Genomic DNA, 22031 nt, shown 5'->3' on the forward strand with positions numbered 1-22031 from the left:
CAGCCTCCGCCTCGTGGGTTCAAGCGATTCTCCTACCTCAGCCTCCCGAGTAGCTGGATTTACAGGTGTGTGCCGCCATGCCTAGCTAATATTTGTATTTTGGGTAGAGACAGGGTATCACCATGTTAGCTAGGTTGGTCTCAAACTCCTGACCTCGGGTGATCTGCCTGCCTTGACCTCCCAAAGTGCTGGGATTACAGGTGTGAGCCACCGCACCGGGCCTATTTAGTGCAATTTTTTTAAATTTAAAGTTCCCGGATACATGTACAGGACGTGCAGGTTTGTTACATAGGTAAATGTGTGCCATAGTGGTTTACTGCACCCATCAACCCATCACCTAAGTATTGAGCCCCGCATGCATTAGCTATTTATTTTGATGCTTTCCATCCCCTGGCCCCTCAACCCCTGCCACCAGGACCCAGTGTGTGTTGTTCCCCTCCCTGTGTCCCTGTGTTCTCATTGTTCAGCTCTCACTTATAAGTGAGAATAGAATATTAAGAATCATTTTTGTAAAGACTTTAGTTTTTCCTACCTCCTGATAGAAGACACTGTTTTACGGAGCAGCTATTTCTTCCTGTGTTCAAAGTCAGCTGCTGAACACACTGTAGCTTCCTGCTTTTTCCAGAGCAGAACCCTAGACATTGATGCTCATGGGCCCGGAGCCATTTGTTCGGTGGCTGTCCCTAGCACACCACAGGTCTGGGTTAGCTGAGACAAACAAAATTAATCTCTGGTGCACATACCAGTTTCACCAGCCCACAGTGGACTTTCTCACCGCATCTCCTGCTTGGGATCTCTGTGCTGCCCCTTAACCTTTTAGAAACCCATAATTTGGGGGCTCTGACCAAAGTTGCCCTTTCTAAGACAAAAACTTCCCACTCTGGAGAAAAGACGCCATCTTGAGGGGAGTGCGTAGCAGGGTGGAGAGGGAGGTGGGGTCTGAGGGAGGCTGAATAAGCACATTAACCCATCACTTCTCTGACCACCTTCTCAACAGGGCTCTGAGTCTCACATCTATGCTTTTCCCTCTAATGTCTTCTCCTCATAGTCTCAACCGTTGTGGTAATGAATTACATTTGTAGAAACGGTGTCACTTCAGAAAATATGCATAGAAGGAGAAACTATTGCTATCATGCTTTGGCTGTAAAATGAAATGATTTTACCATCTCTATCCCCAAAAACTTGTCTGTATTTTGCTCCCTCTCCCCAGTTCTGCTGGGATATAATCTACCCAATTCCCGTAAAGAGATTAACCACTGGCCACCACAGATTTTCTCGCCTCCCTCCCTCCAGGTATTTTCCAGGTTTTCCTGATTATAAGAATCACCTGTGGTGCTCGTTAAGCAACTATTTCCCAGGCACATCCTCTGGAGAGTCCAATTCAGTAGCTTTTGGGTGGGTCTCAGGAATCTGTGACATTAATAAGAGCTCCATGTGATCCTTTTGATCAAGGAAGTCAGGGAAACATTTTAATCTACAGTGTTATTTCAGATGCCTCGGGTTACACCTCAAAGGCAACACATGAATCAATACTGTTTAGGTTGATGCAGAAATAATTGTTTTTTGCCATTAAAAGTAGTGGCAAAGGGCCAGGCGCAGTGGTTCATGCCTGTAATCCCAGCACTTTGGGAGGCCGAGGCAGGTGGATCACTTGAAGCCAGGAGTTCGAGACCAAACTGGCCAACATGGTGGAACCCTGTCTCTACTAAAAACACAAAAATTATCTGGGCGTGGTGGTGGGCGCCTGCTATTGGGGAGGCTGAGGCAGGAAAATCGCTTGAACCCGGGAGGCGGAGGCTGCAGTGAGCCGTGATTGTGCCACTGCACTCCAGCCTGAGTGACAGAGCGAGATTCCATCTCAAATAAATAAATAAATAAATAAATAAATAAATAAATAAATAAATAATAGTGGCAAAAACCACAATCACTTTTGCACCAACCTAATAATTGCAAATGTCACCCATCACTTGTATAGAGTCTAGGCATTATATTCACCTATTTTAGAACATGGGCTGCAGACATCTAGTTATCTCAAAGAGCAATGAGAGATGTTGAAAAAAATACATCGATCAGGCCTCAGGAAATCTGAGTTCTCTACCTGGCCCCTGATACTGTTGGGGCAAGTTTCCTTGCCTCAGTTTCCCCACTGGGAAACTTCCAAGTGCTTTACAACAACAAAACATTCTTATTAGATCACTACTCCCTTTTACCCGGAAGTTTTACTTTGAGGAATTTATCTTGAGGGTTAACCAAGGAAATGTATCAGAATGCTCATGATGTTATTGCTTATAATGATGAAAAATTGCAAGCCACCTTAATGCTCATAATTATGGAAGTTATATAAACACAGATGTATCTCAACATTGAATACTAGGCCACCCTAAAATGGTAACAGAGAGCTTTATGTTTAATAGGTTATAAAGTGACAGTGGCAGATTATAAAACAGTATTTAAACTTTCCTCCCAGTTTTAAAAAAAATTGTGTGTGGTGTTTGTAGAAGCATATCTGTAAAGTTACCCACCTAAATATTAGCAGTGGCACTATTATGAGTGACTTTTGCCTTTTCTCTGTATCCTTCTGTAATTGCATTTTTTTGCTGTAAGCTTAAGCTTTTACACTTGGGGGTCAATAAGGCTTCATTCATTTTTTTAAAGATACTTCATGTGCATTATCAGGATAACTTCTGCGGTAGCCAGGAGACTAGATGTTACTTAAAAGGTTTTAGTTTAGGTGCAATGACTCATGGCTGTAATCCCAGCACTTTAGGAGGCCGAGGCGGGCAGATCACCTAAGTCAGGAGTTCGAGACCAGCCTGGCCAACATGGTGAAACCCTGTCTCTACTAAAAATACAAAAATTAGCCAGGTGTGGTGGCACGCACCTGTAATCCTAGCTACTCAGGAGGCTGAGGCAGGAGAATTGCTTGAACCCAGGAGGCGGAGGTTGCAGTGAGCCAAGATTCCACCAATGCACTCCAGCCTGGGTGACAGAGTGAAACTGTATCTCAAAAAAATGTTTAGTGATGTGAACAAGACTTGTTTTTTTCTCAATAAAGCCCATGATTCTCTTTCACTCTACATTGCAGTTGTAAATAATTTGCCCAAAAGATCCTAATTTCCCCCGAAGTTATAGGGAAAACACCAATTTACTCACCTGCAGCTGATTTCCGCGAACTCTGATTTCATGCCTGGCCCACAGGGGCAGCTGGCAGAATACCCGGCACAATCTGTCAGGAATCAGAGAGGCCACTTCCTTCCCCAATCCTTCCCTTTCAGCTGGGAGAATGGGAGAAGATTCAGCTGCCTACAATGGGGAGAGCTTGTTGATGCGACTGGCTTCCTGCTATAAAAACACAGAGCAGCCCACCCTCTACCCGGTTGATCTGGTAGTGCCTTTTGCTATGGCGTCCAGGCAGAGAGGAGGATCTTGGAGTCCCTCGGGCTGGTTCAATGCAGGCTGGAGGTGAGTAATTCTGGAAGTGGAGGGAGCGGCTATGGTAGCTTTGTTTGTTGAAGTCCATTCTTCTTAACTAACTCCCTGTCTTTTTTTTCCAGCACTTACAGGTCGATTTCTCTCTTCTTTGCCCTTGTGACTTCAGTGAACTCCATAGATGTTTTTCAGTTGGTAAATCCTGCCTTTCCAGGTATGCCTCTTGGGTGAGGGAAGTCTTCTTAGCAGAGAAAAACAGGTTGCAGCTGGAAGGCCTAGCCGGCCAAGAGATACAGGCCTGGCTCAGACAACCTCCATTCACCCCCTTCATTACTTTGGTCAGGTTACTGGATCTTTCCTCTGCTAACCTGTAGACTTACTATACCTGCTAAATGAAAACTCAGAACACCTGCACTGCCTTCCAATCCCTCACTGCCTCAAGCTTTATGGTATCGCCAGAACAGCAAACCACCACAACTAACTTCAAACACAAACTCACGCTTAAGGAAAACATCGACATAACAGGCAAAACTGGAGCTGCTCACTTGACATTCACCTGAGCCAGAGGCTGCAGAGTAGCAGATGATGGGCAAAAGTTGATCTTAAAAAAAAAAAATGCAGCCAGGCGCCGTAGCTCACGCCTATAATCCCAGAACTTTGGGAAGCCAAGGCAGGCGGATCACCTGAGTTCAGGAGTTTGAGACCAGCCTGGCCAATGTGGTGAAACCCCGTCTCTACTAAAAATACAAAAAATAGCTGGGTGTGGTGGTAGGTACATATAATCCCAGCTACTCGGAAGGCTGAGGCAGGAGAATCACTTGAACCTGGGAGGCTGAGGTTGCGGTGAGCCGAGATCACGCCACTGTACTCCAGCCTGGGCAACAGAGACTCCGTCTCCAAAAAAATAATAAAAAAATAAAGGGTGTCCTCGGACTTACCCAGGACTTCGTTTAACGCCAGTTTGCAAAATGTGTTGACAAAGCTTTTGTCAGTATTCCAGACCTGCCTCCATCCGCTCCACTGTCAAGGTGTTGACCTGGCTTCTATAGACCTGCTTGTCAACCCTAACCTGGGCTTCTTCCTGAAATACTTCAAAAGCTCTGGGTGCCTGATATTCTCCTTACAGTTCTTGGTATATTGTATCATTGTTATCTTGCTCACTTGTTTGTGAGCTCTCCCAGGGTAGGGGACGATTCTTGCCTCCCTCATCTGGAATCCTTCCCATCTAAGAGGAGTCTATACATTTTTGTGGGAGTTGCATCATTTATGACTCAAAGCCCCCAGATGCTTCCTTTGCTCCCTAGGCACTGTCGTTTGCGATGAAAGGGGAATAACAGTGGAGTTCCCAAGCAGTCCTGGCACCAAGAAATGGCATGCATCTGTGGTGGGTAAGTAACGTGTGTTATCTCATCATAGTCCTGATTAGTAGACAGCTTTTGGCTTGGGCCAATCCTGTTGGTCTGGGGAGCAGAGTACCCAAATTCCTGCAGCAACGGCATCCAGCTCCCATGATGCCATGGGGATACCTGATTTGCATGAGGCCACCCAGCACAGAAGACCTATCTTCCTTTGAAAGTGTCTTACGTCAGCATCTCTGGGAAGCTTCTGGCTGCAAGTCATACCATCTCAGAGCTCAAGTCCTATCACCGAGTTGGGGTGGAAGTGAAGGGACTGAAGTGCTTTAGAAATGGACTGGTGGTCTTAACTCTGTAGCTTTGGACTGTCACTAAAATGTACTCAGCCATCCTGTCTAATCCTGCTCTGGTCTTGGCAGATCCCCTTGGTCTCGACGTGCCGAACTGCACTTACATCCTGAACCCAGAAAAGTTCACCCTGAGGGTTACCTATGAAAACTGTACCAGGAGAGTGGTAAGTCCATTGCTTTGAGCAGTTCTTGGGGAAGTACGTAGTAACCTAAGAGTTACTGGTAGTAAACTTGGCTAAGAACTTACTCTTTGGAGTAAAGCAGTGGCTCTCAACCAAGGGGGTGGTGTCTCGTGTGTGGTTCTTCTTTTCTATTATAATCTGTCCAGGCCAGGTGTGGTGGCTCACACCTGTTATCTCTGCACTTAGGGAGGCTGAGGTGGGTGGATCACCTGAGGTCAGAAGTTTCAGACCAGCCTGGCCAACATGGTGAAACCCCATCTCTACTAAAAATACAAAAAATTAGCTGGGTGTGGTGGCACACACTTGTAATCCTAGCTACTTGGGAGGCTGAGACAGGAGAAGCACTTAAACCCAGGGGGTGGAGGCGGAGGTAGCAGTGAGCTGAGATTGCTCCATTGTGCTCCAGCCTTGGCAACAAGAGCAAAACTGTCAAGGGTAGGGGGGTAGTGGCGGAGAATCTGTCCAGGGGACACTTGGCAACATCTAGAAATATCTTTGGTTATCACAACTGGGGGTAGAACAGCTGCTACTGGCATCTAATGGATACAAGCCAAGGATGCTGGCAGACAAAACATTACCCAAGTCTCCTCCCCATAACACAGAATCACCAGGCCTGAGATGTCAGTGTTGAGGATGAGAAACCCTGGCATTCAAGTACTTGAGCCCTTGAGCCCTGGCTCTACCACCAATTAGGTGTTATTTCCAGCAAGTTAGTCCTTTCAAGCCTGTTTGCCTACTAGAAGATGACAGTAATGGTGCCTGCTCCATGGGGTAATAAAGCCTAATGATGATCTACAGATTAAGACCTGGTGCAGCACCTGGATACAACAAATGATGAAACATGAGCTATTTTGATCCGTAAACCCCCATGTGAGATGGAAGGCTATTTTGGTGCCAGCAAATAGAAATCTGACATATAGAAACAGGTGTTAAAAGGCAAACAGCAGCCAAGCAGTAAGGTTTTTTCTACTGCCAAGCAACAGTATTGCCCAATCAGGAATACTAGGAGCAATAAAAGCAACCTGTCTAAGCAGAAGCTAGCAAGTTGCAATTTGGAAAGTTTGGATTTCATTGACTAGTTGGACATAGGCCTGGGGTGAGTTCTGGGAATCTGCATGTCTAACAGTCTACACCATCTGATTATGATGCAGATGGTCTGCAGTATAAGCTTTGTGCAGATACATTCTTAGACCCTACTCTGTAAACAGGCTTGAACTGTAAGTCATCTGGTCCCCAGAGCCCTCTATGATCAACCAATGAAGTAATCATATGTCCTTCATGAAAAAATCTCATAATTTCCTTCTAAAACAGACATTCTCAACATTAGAGGGCTTAGAGTTGCATTCCCTTAGACCAAGGGTCTGCAAACCATAACCTGTGGACTGCCAGATGCAGTCCATGGCCTCTTTGTGAGGCAGGCTTGCTCTGTAGCCCAGGCTGGAAAGCAGTGGCTGCAATCATGGCTCACTACCGCCTAGAACTGCTGGGCTCAAGGGATTCTCCCATCTCAGCCTCCCGACTAGCTGGGGCTACAGGCATGCAACACTATGCCTATCTAATCTTTTCTTGTCGAGATGGGGATTTCACCATGTTGTCCAGGCTGGACTCAAACTTCTGGCCTCAAGGGATCTTCCCACCTCAGCCTCCCAAAGCACTGGGATTATAGGCATGAGCCACTCTGCCACTGTGCCTAGTTCATGTCTTTTTTTTTTTTTGTCTTCAAACTAAGAATGGGTTTTATCTTAATCTTCTTGAGACAGGGTCTTGCTGTTGTCCAGGCTGGAATGCAGTGGTGCAATCTCAGCTCACTGCAACCCCCACCTCCCGGGCTCAAGCAATCCCCTATCTCTCAGTACCACCTCAGCCTCCCCAGTAGCTGGGACAACAGGCATGCACCACCACACCCAGCTAACTTTCGTGGTTTTTTTTTTTTTTTTTTTTTTTTTTTTTTTTTGTAGAGACGGGGTCTCACCATGTTGCACAGGCTGGTCTTGAACTCCTGAGCTCAGGCAATCCGTCTGCCTCAGTCTCCCAAAGTGATTGGGTTATAGGCAATGAGCCACTATGCCCAGCTGGCTCTTAGCTTTTTAAAGTTCTTTTAAGGAAACATGCTATGGATTTCATGTGGCTCACATGAGTCTAAAACAGTTGCTAATGCATAACAGAAAAAGGTTGGCTGACACCTACTTTTAGACTGAGTTCCCTAAAGTCAGGGGTAATAGCAAGGGTGGCTCTACCCAGCACAATGGCAGCTACTTAGGTACTTAACAAGTATTCAGATAACCTTGGTAGAAGCCCCAAACCAACCCCATTCAGCCAGGACCATGGTACTGAGACATAGGGTAGACACAAGAGAAATAGAAACTGAACTCCATTTCCTGATGCTAAAACTGGCCTATCAGCGTGAGTCTTCACTAACAGATTGCAATGGGCTAGCTAGTCTCCTGATACAGGAATGAGGTACCTTCCGGCACTTGTGGTATTGGTAACTTTAAGGGTTTTGCCACTCAGACGGGTCAGATGGTATTCTAGAATCCCATGGAGGTACAGCACTTAGTGTTCCCACTATGCTATTTCTACACAGCATGGTGGATACCAGATGACCATCAGAGTCATGAATGACAGTGCTGCTCTAAGACATGGAGCTGTCATGTATCAGTTCTTCTGTCCAGCTATGCAAGTAGAAGAGACCCAGGGGCTTTCAGCATCTACAATCTGCAAGAAGGATTTCATGTCTGTGAGTGAAGTGGGCTGACTGCTTGGGGTATATGGCTACTGTAGGGGGAATATGATGATGATCTAACCGGGGCTGGGCTTAGAAATCAGACCAGGATTTAATCCCTGTACTTGCTAACTTTCTGTGTGTTGATGGTTTAACTTTAACCACCCTGAGGCTTTGTTTTCAAGTCCAAAGTGATGGGACAATAATGCTCACCTCAGGGCGGCTCTAAGAATTGACTGAGAGTGTATACATGGTACTTGGCATATCATGCATGGCAATAGGGTTTTACTGGTAGTTGCACTCACATTAATCATCTGACAAATGGAATACATGCCATATTCTAGGCCCTACCCTAGATGCTAAGATACAATAAGTGAACAAATGGCCCAATCACATCTTCATGGATTTGGAATCTAACATGGCTAATGTCAACCATGGACAACTAAAAAAAACACTGATATAAAAGCAACTCCATAACAATGATAGAATTGCATGGCTTTACATAGTACCTAATTTATATGGACATAGGTCAAACGGGTGAATGTTTAAGAACGTTGTCCCGGTCAGGCGCAGTGGCTCACGCCTGTAATCCCAGCACTTTGGGAGGCTGAGGCAGGTGGATCACCTGATATTAGGAGTTGGAGACCAGCCCGACCAACATGGTGAAACCCCATCTCTACAAAATATAAAAAATTAGCCAGGTGTGGTGGTACTTGCCTGTAATCCCAGCTACTTGGAAGGCTGAGGCAGGAGAATCGCTTGAACCCGGGAGACGGAGGTTGCAGTGAGCTGAGATTTCACCATTGTACTCCAGCCTGGGTGATGAGTGAAACTCCAACTTGCAGGGGGAAAAGGTGTCCCAACTTACAACTAGAAAGGAGCTTAGATCTTCCAGCTGCCTCTTGGGATCAGAAGTTCAAAGAAGTATCATGACATCTAAGGGCACAGTCAGGGTTCATGTGCTTCTTCTGCATCCCACAAGCAGGCCTTTTGGTTTGATAACCACACAGCAATTTCTCTAGCAGGTGACATGAATTCAGAAACATCTACCTCCAAATCAGAGTCTTACATCACAATTCTCTTCTTCCAGTTTTCCTTGCCACGGGTCTTCTCTGGCTTGGCTGATGACAATAAGGTATGAAAGCAAATTTTAAAAATCAGACTTTAATAACCTTTAATTCTATGTTAAAGGTGATATTACCTTCAACCTGATAAATCATTAGGCTACCAGAGACTTGGTTAAGGGAGTGCCAGCCCTCTGAACAAAGCTTTTTGACTTCAGGTGACCAAACTTAAGATGGGATGGAGCATTGAGGTTGGTGATGGTGCAAGAGTCAAGACTCTAACCCTGCCAGAGGCCATGAAGGAAGGCTTCAGTCTCTTGATTGACAACCACAGGATGATCTTCCACGTGCCATTCAATGCCACTGGAGTGACTCACTATGTGGTAGGTGTGGAAGTCTTTCTTTGTACCACCAAAGCACAGGCCATTATTCCTAAATCCAAGCATAATCTCAACCATGTCTTCACATTAACTTATAATACAACCCATATAAGCATTTTAATGCCTATTAAGTGCCAAACACTTCCCTGGGTATTCACGACTATAATCCCAGCACTTTCGAAGGCTGAAGTGGGCAGATCGCTTGAGGTCAGGAATTCAAGACCAGCCTGGCCAACATAATGAAACCCTGTCTCTACTAAAAACACAAAAACTTAGCTGGGTGAGGTGGTGTGTGCCTATAATCCCAGCTACTCAGGAGGCTGAGGTGGAAGAATCGCTTGAACCCAGGAGAGGTAGAGGTTGCAGTGAGCAGAGATTGTGCCACTGCACTCCAGCCTGGGCAACAGAGTGAGACCATTTCTCAAAAATAAACAGACATAATCCTTACCTCAATCTAGTCTCTTTCCCCATAGTCTTAAATCTATACTACAACATAGAACAAGCATACGCCTAAAAGCTTTATAGGTTAAGGGGTTCTGTTTGGGTTGTCAGTGTCCTATATTTTATAGCAAGTATTGGTGCTTTCCAGGCTAATAGTCTGAACACTGCACTAAATTAATCTCCTAAAGTACTTAGGACAGGTCCTGACACATAAATGCTCAAATGCCAACCACTTCAAGAATGGTCCTATTTCCCAGTAAGAACACAAATGGATTGAAGCTTGAAAATATTGTCTGGCTGCTGATACTTTAAAACAGTCATATGGGGTAAGGACAGATCTTATCTGCCTAGAAGTGATTGGCTATAGGTGATCTAGACAACATTCTTCCAGATGTTAGAACAAGGTTAAAATAAGTGTACCTCCAGAACAGTCATTAGCAAATGCTTAAATCCTACTTGTGTCAAAGTAGTGCCCATTACTTGGATATATTCTTGCTGAGAGGATTCTTACTGGTTACAGATTCAAGTAACCAATGTTATTTCTCCCCCTAGCAAGGTAACAGTCATCTCTACATGGTGTCTCTGAAGCTTACATTTATATCTCCTGGACAGAAGGTGATCTTCTCCTCACAAGCTATTTGTGCACCAGGTAAGGTCCCAGACAGCTGCAACCTCAGTGTGGGAGACACTGTCCTAGAAGCTTAATCAAGGCTGGTAATGGGCATTCTGTTGTCATTCCTTCTAGATCCCGTGAACTGCAATGCCACACACATGACTCTCACCATACCAGAGTTTCCTGGGAAGCTTAAGTCTGTGAGCTTTGAAAACCGGAACATTGATGTGAACCAGCTGCATAAAAATGGAATTGATCTAGAAGCAACAAATGGCACGAAATTGCATTTCAGCAAAACTCTGCTCAAAACGAAAGTATGTTCAATCGTCAACCACTGAACTCCACCGGGTCCTTACTTGAAGTATACTCTTGTGGGTAGTCCTGATATGGCTGATAACTTGCCCGTGAGTTCTAATTGCCAACATAACAGATTCAAATGCCAGAAGGCCTCATTTGATCATCTTGCATAAGTGAAATACCAAGTAACTGATGTTCATTCTCTAAACATAAAACCTCTTTAAGTTCTGCCATGAAAAATCATCTAAGTGTTTCTAAGTCTGAAAACCGTCTAAGGCCCCAACTGAGTAGTAGCAACTACTTGTCAAATACCTAATGATGAATCTGTCCTGGTCAGCGAACAGGACACCTTGATCTAAACAAAAGGGTCCCGTAGTGTCGCTACTGAGGTTAGCCTTCACTAGAACTGCCAGGGATACCGCCAGATGATAACCTTAGGTTGGGAGTACAATGTTATACAATACCATTTTATAACATCTGTAGAGTCCTTTTGACTCAGACCTGGCTTGGCAGAGGATTCCACTATTCTTTGGAATTTGATCTGTTAATTCAAACTTTAGTGCCTCGTACAAAGAGTACAGTGCTAGGTACTCCAGGGCATGAGTTTAAAGCAATAAATCTGCCTGGGAATACATCCAGATCTGAGGAAGTGATAGGGTCTCTCTTGTTTTGGCTTAAAGGGAACCCAGATAAGTCTGGAGTGTGTCCTGCAAGTATTCAGTGGACTTCCTTGCTGTTTCCCTGTGACAGTTCCGGGCCCCAACAGGCTGTGGCTGCTAATTGACATTCTTTTCTTATTTCAGTTATCTGAAAAATGCCTGCTCCATCAGTTCTACTTAGCTTCACTCAGGCTGACCTTTCTCCTTCAGTCGGAGACAGTATCCATGGTGATCTATCCTGAGTGTGTCTGTGAGTCACCAGTTTCCATAGGTAAAGACCTTTTTTTTTTTTTTTTTTTTTTTTTTGAGACGGAGTCTCGCTCTGTCGCCCAGGCTGGAGTGCAGTGGCGCGATCTCGGCTCACTGCAAGCTCCACCTCCCGGGTTCACGCCATTCTCCCGCCTCAGCCTCCAAGTAGCTGGGACTACAGGCGCCCGCCACCACGCCCGGCTAGTTTTTTTTTTGTATTTTTAGTAGAGACGGGGTTTCACCATGTTAGCCAGGATGGTCTCGATCTCCTGACCTCGTGATCCACCCGCCTCGGCCTCCCAAAGTGCTGGGATTACAGGCTTGAGCCACCGCGCCCGGCAAGACCTTTTATTAAAACCATATTCTACCTTTTTTCTCCCTTGGCTCTTCTTATACATGTGGGCAAATGTATAGAAGGTCAGATTCTGATGTATTGCTTATAGACTGAAGAAACTAAAGACTAGTCAGATTAGAAACAGTCTAGCTGCTATGATGGGGTCCTAAGTATGATATTTTTAAGATCCCTTACATAGGTAGATTTTATGGTAACTGCCCCATGGTTAAGTAATCTAGATATTTTGGCTTAGGAGCCTGAACCTGCCATCTAGGTAAGAATGTTCAAACTTCTAGTTAGAATTAAAAGTTTAAGTCCCGCCTGACCCCGAAATTCCTACAAATTCTTAAAGAAATACAGAGTGAATATCTCTTGTTTAGCATTGCCTCCACCATGTGCTTCTGTTTAATTTGATCTGCACAAGTCAGATCAAATAGAAAAATCAGTTCCTGCCTCAGTTTCTCCCCGAACTACTCAGGATTTGTGAGTATACAAAGAAAGGATACAATAACATAGGTGTTGTACTTAAAGCCACATTAAGTTTAATTTTAAGTCAACTTCTGCCCTTCATCAGGATTCTCACTGGTCTTATGCTATATAGCACCTCTTCCTATGTCTACTGGTCCCTCCTTTGGATGAAAAGTCTTCATCTCACATAGAACAATCAACTAACTTCAGCTCCCTTTGTAATTAAAGCTGCAGATCAAGGTTCCCTCACAAAGTCTTAAGACAAATTCTGACGCCTCCTAAATTAGAATTTCTCCCTCGTAGTATATCAGGTTGGGAGATGACAGTATCACAGGGCAGACAACCTTATTTTCTCTAAACTTTCACCGCTGTCTAGTTACAGGGGAGCTGTGTACCCAGGATGGGTTTATGGACTTCGAGGTCTACAGCTACCAAACACAACCAGCTCTTGACCTGGATACTCTGAGGGTGGGAAACTCATCCTGCCAGCCTGTCTTCAAGGCTCAGTCTCAGGGGCTGGTACGGTTCCACATACCCCTGAATGGATGCGGAACGAGATATAAGGTTAGTACTGGCAGATGGCACGAGGTTAAGACTCATCTTTGATATAACTGGCTGCTAACCCACTATCTCTGACCTTTAAGTTTGAAGACGATAAAGTCATCTATGAAAATGAAATACATGCTCTCTGGACGGATCTTCCTCCAAGCAAAATATCTAGAGACAGTGAGTTCAGGTGAGATAAAATTGCTATTTGACTCTTAAGCTCTAGTTTAAACTCAAGCAATTTTTTAACCTGAAGTTCTCTGTACCTACCCTCCCTCCAAACTCTTACAGAATGACAGTGAAGTGTTCTTACAGCAGGAATGACATGCTACTAAACATCAACGTTGAAAGCCTTACTCCTCCAGTGGCCTCGGTGAAGTTGGGTCCATTTACCTTGATCCTGCAAAGCTACCCAGGTAAGAGATTGTAGTCTGTGAAATTGCTTAAATAATTTCAAACTTCCCCCTAAAATGAACATCCTGATACTGCCAGACTAATGGAGCGGTGGTGACCTATGTATACGTGTTGCAGCCATTAACTACTTGAATACTATTCCATTTCAGACAATTCCTACCAACAACCTTATGGGGAAAACGAGTACCCTCTAGTGAGATTCCTCCGTCAACCAATTTACATGGAAGTGAGAGTCATAAACAGGGATGACCCCAACATCAAGCTGGTCTTAGATGACTGCTGGGCGACGTCCACCATGGATCCAGACTCTTTCCCCCAGTGGAACATTGTTGTGGATGGGTAGGTACTCCCTGTACCATCAGTTTGCCCAGCTAATCCATCAGAACTTGCCAGTAATGGGAATAAACCCTCTTGGGGTTTAGAGGGGCATTCAGCCATGTTAGACCCGGATTTAGTCCTTGTTTTCTAATCAGGACTCAATGCTGCCTTCTGTGTTTTGTTTTTGTTTTGAGATGAGGTCTCATTCTATCACCCAGGCTGGGGTGCTGCAGCATGATCTTAGCTCACTGTAGCCTCTGCCTCCTGGGTTCAAGCAATTCTCCTACCTCAGCCTCCCGGGTAGCTGAGATTACAGGGGCACACCACCAAGCCTGGCTAATTTTTGCAATCTTAATAGAGACAGGGTTTCACCATGTTGGCCAGGCTGGTCTGGAACTCCTGACCTCAGGTGATCCACCCACCTTGGCCTCCCAAAGTGCTGGGATTACAGGCGTGAACCACCACGCTTGGCCGCGTGCTGCCTTCCAATCACCTTTTGAATCTTAAGGAATGAATTCCAAAGCCCCAGAAAGTCTGACTCTACTATGGGTGTTGATCATCTGGAAAGACTGATCTCCAGCCTCCCATCTGTTGAACACCTACCGTATGCCAGGCACAGTGCTATGTATTCCACATCCACTAGTTGTACTAGTCATCTTATTGCATGAAGAAACCCTAGCTTGCTGCCTAGATAACCAGGCCAAAACAGTACTTACACAGTGGAGCTTGGATTAGAATATCCATCTGACTCTAGAATCTGAGCACTATGATACTCTGAGGTTGTAGCCACACACTTGTACACATAGGTGTTCATCCTCATAGCTCTCCTGCCGTGTCCTGTCCTACAGCTGGATCTTACTCATTCTTACAGAATAGTGTATACTTGGCTAAAACTACTTTTGCTTTCTTGAAGCTGTGGTAGCTCAGTTGCTAAGCCTTTTTTGTTTTGTTTTGTTTTTTGTTTTTTTGTTTTTTTGTTTGTTTTGTTTTGAGATGAAGTCTTGCTCTTGCACCCCAGTCTGGAGTGCAATGGCATGATTTCGGTTCACTGCAACCTCCGCCTCCCCGGTTCAAGCGATTCCCCGGCCCCAGCCTCCCAAGTAGCTGGGATTACAGGCACCTACCACCACATCCAGCTACTTTTTGTATTTTTAGTAGAGACAGGGTTTTGCCATGTTGGCCAGGCTGGTCTTAGACTCCTGACATCAGATGATCTACCCACCTCGGCCTCCCAAAGTGCTGAGATTACAGGGGTTAGCCACCGTGCCTGGCCAAGAAACCAGTGTCTTCTGAAATGATGTAACTTGTACTTCTCATTTAGTTGGCAAACAGGTACTGCTAAAATTGTTAAAATATAACTAGCCTATACAACTTATGACTTCATAGACATTATAGGTCAGGTAAGAAATGCTGAGTAAAACGAAGATGCTGGTAGAAGGTAAATGTGGCAATAGTCCTGAAGACATGACGTATGACTAAATCTGGGCAGACGTTGAATTTCACTCCAAGATGCATGTGACTGACATCCCTCCCTGGTGCATACCTCCTAGCTGTGCATACGAGCTGGACAACTACCAGACCACCTTCCATCCAGTCGGCTCCTCTGTGACCCATCCTGATCACTATCAGAGGTTTGACATGAAGGCTTTTGCCTTTGTATCAGAAGCCCATGTGCTCTCTAGCCTGGTAAGTGATTCAGAAGTCACTAGGGGAAGGTTAAGTGTTAGTGCATCGATTCCATTTAACTCTCTTCTGTCACCAGGTCTACTTCCACTGCAGTGCCTTAATCTGCAATCGACTCTCTCCAGACTCCCCTCTGTGTTCTGTGACCTGCCCTGTGTCATCTAGGCACAGGCGAGGTAAAAACTTCAAATTCCTGTTTCTGTGAGTCTAATTCAAAGCAAGTATCAACTTTTCAGAATAGAAGATCTTAAAGACAGGTATAACTCACTCTTCACTTAGTGCCAAGAGCTCTTGTTGGCCCAGTCAAGACTTCTTGGCCCAGTCTAGCTTATTCATGTGACAGGTCTAAGATGAACAGGTTCTTGTCTAGTTCTATAGATGAGTTCTTTAAGAATCAACCTTCAACCTTTTTTTTTTTTTTTTTTGACAGAGTTTTGCTCTTGTTGCCCAGGCTAGAGTAAGATGGTGTGATCTTGGCTCACTGCAACCTCTGCCTCCCGAGTTCAAGTGAAGTGATTCTCCTGCCTCAGCCTCCCAAGTAGCTGGGATTACAGGCACCCACCACCACACCCAGCTAACATTTTTTATTTTTATTTTTATTTTTATTTTTTTGAGATGGAGTCTCGCTGTGTCACCCAGGCTGGAGTGCAGTGGCCAGATCTCAGCTCACTGCAAGCTCCGCCTCCCGGGTTTACGCCATTCTCCTGCCTCAGCCTCCCGAGTAGCTGGGACTACAGGTGCCTGTCACCATGCCTGGCTAGTTTTTTGTATTTTTAGTAGAGACGGGTTTCACCATGTTGGCCAGGCTGTTCTCAATCTCCTGACCTCAGGTGATCCACCCACCTCAGCCTCCCAAAGTGCTGGGATTATAGGCATGAGCCACCACGCCTGACCCCAAGAATCCATCCCACTTTTACAGGAAAGGGCATAACCTATCCTGCAAAGGCAGGACAAACCACATGGACAAAATATTCCAGAGAGCTTCTACTTCTAAGGATTCCATTGACACACCTCTTGAACCACTATTCCAGAGGCTAAACACAAACTTGATCCCCTGTCTCCAGCCACAGGGGCCACTGAAGCAGAGAAAATGACAGTCAGCCTCCCAGGACCCATCCTGCTATTGTCAGATGACTCTTCATTCAGAGGTATGGACCTAAAGCTTGGAGTACTTCCTGGATTCAAGTTCTTAGCTTTTTATGCCAAGCGGTCAGTGTTTACATATACCATGTACCCATGGTAAGTCTAAACAATAGAAGAATAAAAGGCTAAGTCTCTTCCCAGAGGTAGGCTTCTATTAAGTCTCCTGTGTACTCTTCTAGAAATCACTTCAACACAAGTAGGATCTCCTACCTACTGATCTAGAACTTGGTCTCTAACCTGTCTTATCTACCTTATATCTGTACAAAGAACCATATAGGATTCCATGTGGCTCTACCTTAGTCATGATCCTCATTCATGGATATCTATAGGTTTATTTCTAGTTTTGTCCTCAGTCCATACTAGAATCCTTTTTTTTTTTTTCTTTTTGAGATGAAGTTCCATTCTTGTCACCCAGGCTGGAGTGCAATGGTGTGATCTTGGCTCATTGCAACCTCTGCCTCCCGGGTTCAAGTGATTCTCCTGCCTCAGCCTCCCAAGTATCAGGGATTACAGGCACCTGCCACTGTGCCTAGCTACCTTTTTTTTTTTTTTTTGTATTTTTAATAGAGATGGGGTTTCACCATGTTGGCTATGCTGTCCTTGAACTCCTGACCTCAAGTGATCCGCCCACCTTAGCCTCCCAAAGTGCTGGGATTACAGGCATGAGCCACCACACCTGGCCACATACACATAAAAAAATCCTCTTAAGTCTCTAACTACTATACAAGAAATTCAAGGTACATTTCTAGTAGGATTAGGTCAGAGCATATACATCTTAACATGCTATGGCCAAACTTAAGTCTGTATTAGTTTATATTCCTGTTATCACATATCCTTACCTGAGATAGTCTTAATGAGCAACCTGTGGGATCACACCCTCAGGGGACAGCTAACCACATCGACTATCATGAAGATGTTGTACTAAACTCTCAGGTTCTTCCCTAGGTGTTGGCTCATCTGATCTAAAAGCAAGTGGGAGCAGTGGGGAGAAGAGTAGGAGCGAAACAGGGGAGGAGGTTGGCTCACGAGGTAAGTTTATTCAGTGTTGCACATTTCTGAAATAAGCCTGTTGAAGGCTTAGTTTTACCCCCTTCTCTGGGGAGCCTTATGTAAGGCTTCAACTTACCCTTAAAAATACTGAAGACTCAAATGTCGTCTTCCTTTGTAGATGTTATGGACACCAAAGGGCACAGGACTGCTGGAGATGTTGGTTCCAAAGCTGTGACTGCTGTGGCTGCCTTGGCAGGTGTGGTGGCAACTCTAGGCTTCATCTGTTACCTGTATAAGAAAAGGACTGTGTCAAATCACTAAATGGGCTTCTAAATAAAGCATTCAAAATAAGTCTCTTGCCTTCTACATTCTCATTAAGATTAGATGACAAGGGATCATTTCTTTTGTTCCTCAGTGTAGAGGCAGTACCTTGGCAATCCTCTGGGCAGGATTTGTGTATAGATACAAATAGAGAAATTCATGGTATAATTGTTTTCTGTCATTTGGCCCCTTCTGATTCTCTAACCCTAATACATGAGTCCTCTGACACTCCCAGTCAACAGTAGAGCTGAGCTACAGCCCACCTCTGTGGGTACACTTGAGTCTACAATCTTATATAGGATAAGAAGCCAGCAAGCTACCCACAATTACTGGCAGAAATCCCACCCTCCTTTTTTAAGGGAAGGGGAACCAGATGTTCCTAAGAAAGTAATATAAGAACCTACTTCAAGATAATTCCTAACTCAAGTTACACTCAAGCTTACAACTTTCCTGAGCTTAAAAGGACTTAGTTACCTTCCCGCTTAAACTAAAGACAAGCAATCTTTCTTTGGTAAGGAAAGGAATACTAAAGTGCCAGAGTCCTAAGACCCAATTATAACATTCCAAGAATCGGACTCCACCATTCAACTGAGCCTAGAGTGAGTTTTCCACTACCTGTATTTGATCTTGACCCTCTCCTGAGTCCTTCTTCCTGAGGGTAGCCAGTCTTATTCTAAGCAATTATGTCAACATGACTAGTGTCTGCTTTATTCTGCAGCTGTTAGAGACCTTCAAGATATATGGAAACTCACTTGTATTCTAGAAAACTTGAGTCTAAAATTTTTGCCAGGAAATACTTCAGATCTACATATGGCAGGAAGAATAAAAGTGATGAAAGCTTCTAGTGGTTGGATTTAAATGTCAGCTCAGTCATACTCTTGGGTTTCTCAAAATCTAACCTTGAGGTTGAATATTGTGATGCCTATCTAGTCATCTTGTGGTTTTCTATAGGCACGATCTTAGCTCATTGCAACCTCCGCCTCCTGGGTCCAAGCGATTCTCCTGCCTCAGCCTCCTGAGTAGCTGGGATTGCAGGCACCTGCCACCAAGCCTGGCTAATTTTTATATTTTTAGTAGAGATGGTGTTTCACCATGTTGGCCGGGCTGGTCTTGAGCTCCTGACCTCAGGTGATCTGCCTGCCTCGGCCTTGGCCTCCCAAAGTGTTGGGATTACAGGCATAAGACACCGTGCACAGCACCCGTTCTAGAGTTCTGCCACACAGACTTAAAAGGTAGCTTTCTAAATCCTTTGGGTAGGTCTTACAGGTAAGACTCTGATGTGGGGAAAGAACCACATCATATTATATGGTGTGGTTATACCATATAATATGGTATAACCTTATATAGAAGGTTATATATTATACCTTCTATATTATACCTTATATAGAAGGTCTGGCATTTCTACAGTAATAGGGTCAAAAGCTCAAATTGTCTCATCAAAACCCTTGTTTGGACCTTGCTTTTAAGGATATAAGACAGTCTGCTAATGATAAAGCAAGAAATAGTCTTAGACTCAAAATTGTGTGACTTTATCAAGTTGCATTGTATATCATAACTAAATCTCATGTACCATGCTTTCTAATGGCATTTTAAAAAATGGCCACTTAAATGGCTTCCTGACCCTGAATGACACCTACCCCCTGTTCCATGTCTAGGAATTACATCCTAATTCCTAGAGCCTGTGAATATTACTTTTACATGGCAACATGGACTCTGTAGTTGTGACTAAGGGTCTTGACATGCTAAGATCATCCCGGTGGGCCCAATCACAAATGTCTTTATAAAACAGGAAGGTCAGCAAGGCATGGTGGCTCATGCCGGTAATCCCAGCACTGTGGGAGGCTGACGCATGTGGATCACCTGAGGTCAGGAGTTCAAGACCAGCGTGGCCAACATGGTGAAACACCATCTCTACTAAAAATACAAAAAATTAGCTGGGCATGGTGGCAGGTGCCTATAATCCCAGATACACAGGAGGCTGAGGCAGGAGAATTGCTTGAACTCAGGAGGTGGAGGTTGCAGTGAGCCGAGATTGCGACATTGCACTCTAGCCTGGGCAAGAAGAGTGAAACTCCATCTCAAAAATAAAAACAAGGGTCAGAATCGGATGTATCAATGGAAGTGGAAATTGGAATGATACAGGGTCACAGAAAACACAGGCAGCCTCCAGTGGGGAAACAAGCAAATATCTTCCCATACAGCCTCTAGAAAGAGTACAGCTCTGCTGTACCACTTTAGACTTCTGACCTCCAGAATTGTGAGATTGTTTTGTGCCATTCAGCTAACTTGTTACAGCAACAATAGGAAATTTAAAAAACTGAGTCACTACCCACAACTTGAAAAACATGGCTTAAAAATGCACATTTTACAGATGAGCAACTTGAGCCCTAGAGAAGCTTGTCCAGGATGTCATAGCCCCTTGATTACAGAGCTAGAGCCTCTCAGCTGCAAGTCGGTCCACTTGTATAGAGTCACAAGTCAGGATCAAGGTCCCCTGGGTCTCAAGGCAGTTCACAGCGTGACTTGGTTCTGATGTGTTTGCCAAAAACGCTAAAGCAGAACCTTGAGAGTGAAAAGCCAGGCTGGTGTGGAGCAGCTGCCGGGATGAACACTTGTTGCCATGGTAGCCTGGGAGCAGTTGACTAAAGTCGTGTTCTCGCCTTCTGAAAGTATGCATCCTACTATATATGGGGGAGGCAGCCTCCTCAGACAGGAACTGTGTGGGAAGAGAGTCGAGCTTAAATCCCGAGAGACTGCTGCTTCAACCACGCTAGCGTGCTTGCAATCTCCCTTATCACGTAGTGATGGGCTGTAATTGTCATACAGGTGTCAAGAGTAGAATGATGGAGCTTTGGAGTTCTAATAGTTTGAACAGTTCTGATTGATGGTGGAGGTTGCAGGAGTTGAAAACAGACTTGTGTGCCCTGGGAAGCCACCTGTAATGTAATGTACTACTTTCCCCTGCCCTATTTTGCATTGGGAAGTTCTGTGGGATGCATAGAGCTCTAGAGCAAGAGTTGGGTTTGGGTTCTGGATCTACATCCCTCTGGCTGCGTGGCCTTGGGCAGACAGAACAATCTCTGAGCATGCTTTCACATCTGTAAAAATGGAATACAACCTAATTTGGAAGCATGTGAGGGCTCAACGAGATAACTGTTGTATTGATGTGTGCTCTGCCCAGCCAGCATTGGAGCATCTCGACATCAAGAAAATAGGAGTGTTCTAAGAACTCTAAATAAAAGCTCAGATAACATTATGGACAATAACTGTGGCTTGAATAAGTCTGTGTGCTAGACCAAGGCATATGTAATCAAGTGCATGTCTGGTAGAATGTACACCTGATTATACAGACCTCTGGCCTAGACACCATCTACCAAACTAGAATCTTTAGGGAGACACCACCTACAAAACTAGACACTATCAGCCGGGCATGGTGCCTCACTCCTGTAGTCCCAGCACTTTGGGAGGCTGAGGCAGGCAGATCACCTGAGGTCAGGGGTTTGAGACCAGCCTGGCCAAACATGGTAAAACACCGTTTCTACTAAAAATACAAAAACTTCGGTGGGCATGGTGGCAGGTGCCTGTAATCCCAGCTACTTGGGAGGCTGAGGCAGGAGAACCGCTTGAACCCGGTAGGTGGAGGTTGCAGTGAGCTGAGATTATGCCACTGCACTCCAGCCTGGGTGACAGAGCTAAACTCCATTTCAAAACAAAACAAAACAAAAAACAAAAACTTACACACCATCTACTAAACTAGAATCTTTAGGGGGTGGAGTCTAAACATGTTTAGGCTCTATAGGAGGCTAAATGATGGCCCCGAAGATATTCATGTGCTAACCTCCGGGACTTGTGAATTTTCCCTAATATGGCAAAAGGGACTTTGCAGTAATTAAGGTAAAATGTTGAGATGGGAAAATTATCTAAATTATCCAGGTAGGCCATAAATATAACTGCATGTATGCTTGTAAGAGGGAGTTTTGACTATGGGGAGAAGGCAGTACGATGATGGAAGCAGAGGTTGGAGTGATGCACTTTGAGATGGAGAAAGGGCTATAAGCCATGGGATACAGGTG

At 44.8% G+C, this 22031-nt stretch overlaps 1 protein-coding gene across 2 annotated transcripts; it reads left to right on the plus strand.

Annotated features, from left to right (window-relative positions):
* Positions 1-423: 423 nt before the first annotated feature.
* On the plus strand, positions 424-17986 carry ZP2 (zona pellucida glycoprotein 2). Of its 2 annotated transcripts, none has more exons than XM_025370815.1 (20): positions 424-707; positions 3199-3462; positions 3555-3643; positions 4734-4817; positions 5204-5298; positions 7901-8053; positions 9129-9173; positions 9321-9485; positions 10476-10572; positions 10669-10850; positions 11637-11763; positions 12920-13107; positions 13188-13279; positions 13381-13505; positions 13653-13842; positions 15372-15507; positions 15584-15680; positions 16569-16652; positions 17593-17676; positions 17816-17986. In XM_025370815.1, exons 2-20 carry the CDS (start codon positions 3284-3286, stop codon positions 17956-17958), a joined length of 2355 nt encoding a protein of 784 aa, XP_025226600.1. In that variant the 5' UTR covers positions 424-707; positions 3199-3283; the 3' UTR covers positions 17959-17986. The 2 variants fall into 2 exon arrangements, with proteins under 2 accessions (XP_025226600.1, XP_025226601.1); XM_025370816.1 differs by having other exon boundaries at positions 13408-13505.
* The last annotated feature ends 4045 nt before the right edge of the window (positions 17987-22031 follow it).

Source organism: Theropithecus gelada, chromosome 20, assembly GCF_003255815.1.
Source record: "Theropithecus gelada isolate Dixy chromosome 20, Tgel_1.0, whole genome shotgun sequence".
Lineage (NCBI taxonomy): Eukaryota > Metazoa > Chordata > Mammalia > Primates > Cercopithecidae > Theropithecus > Theropithecus gelada.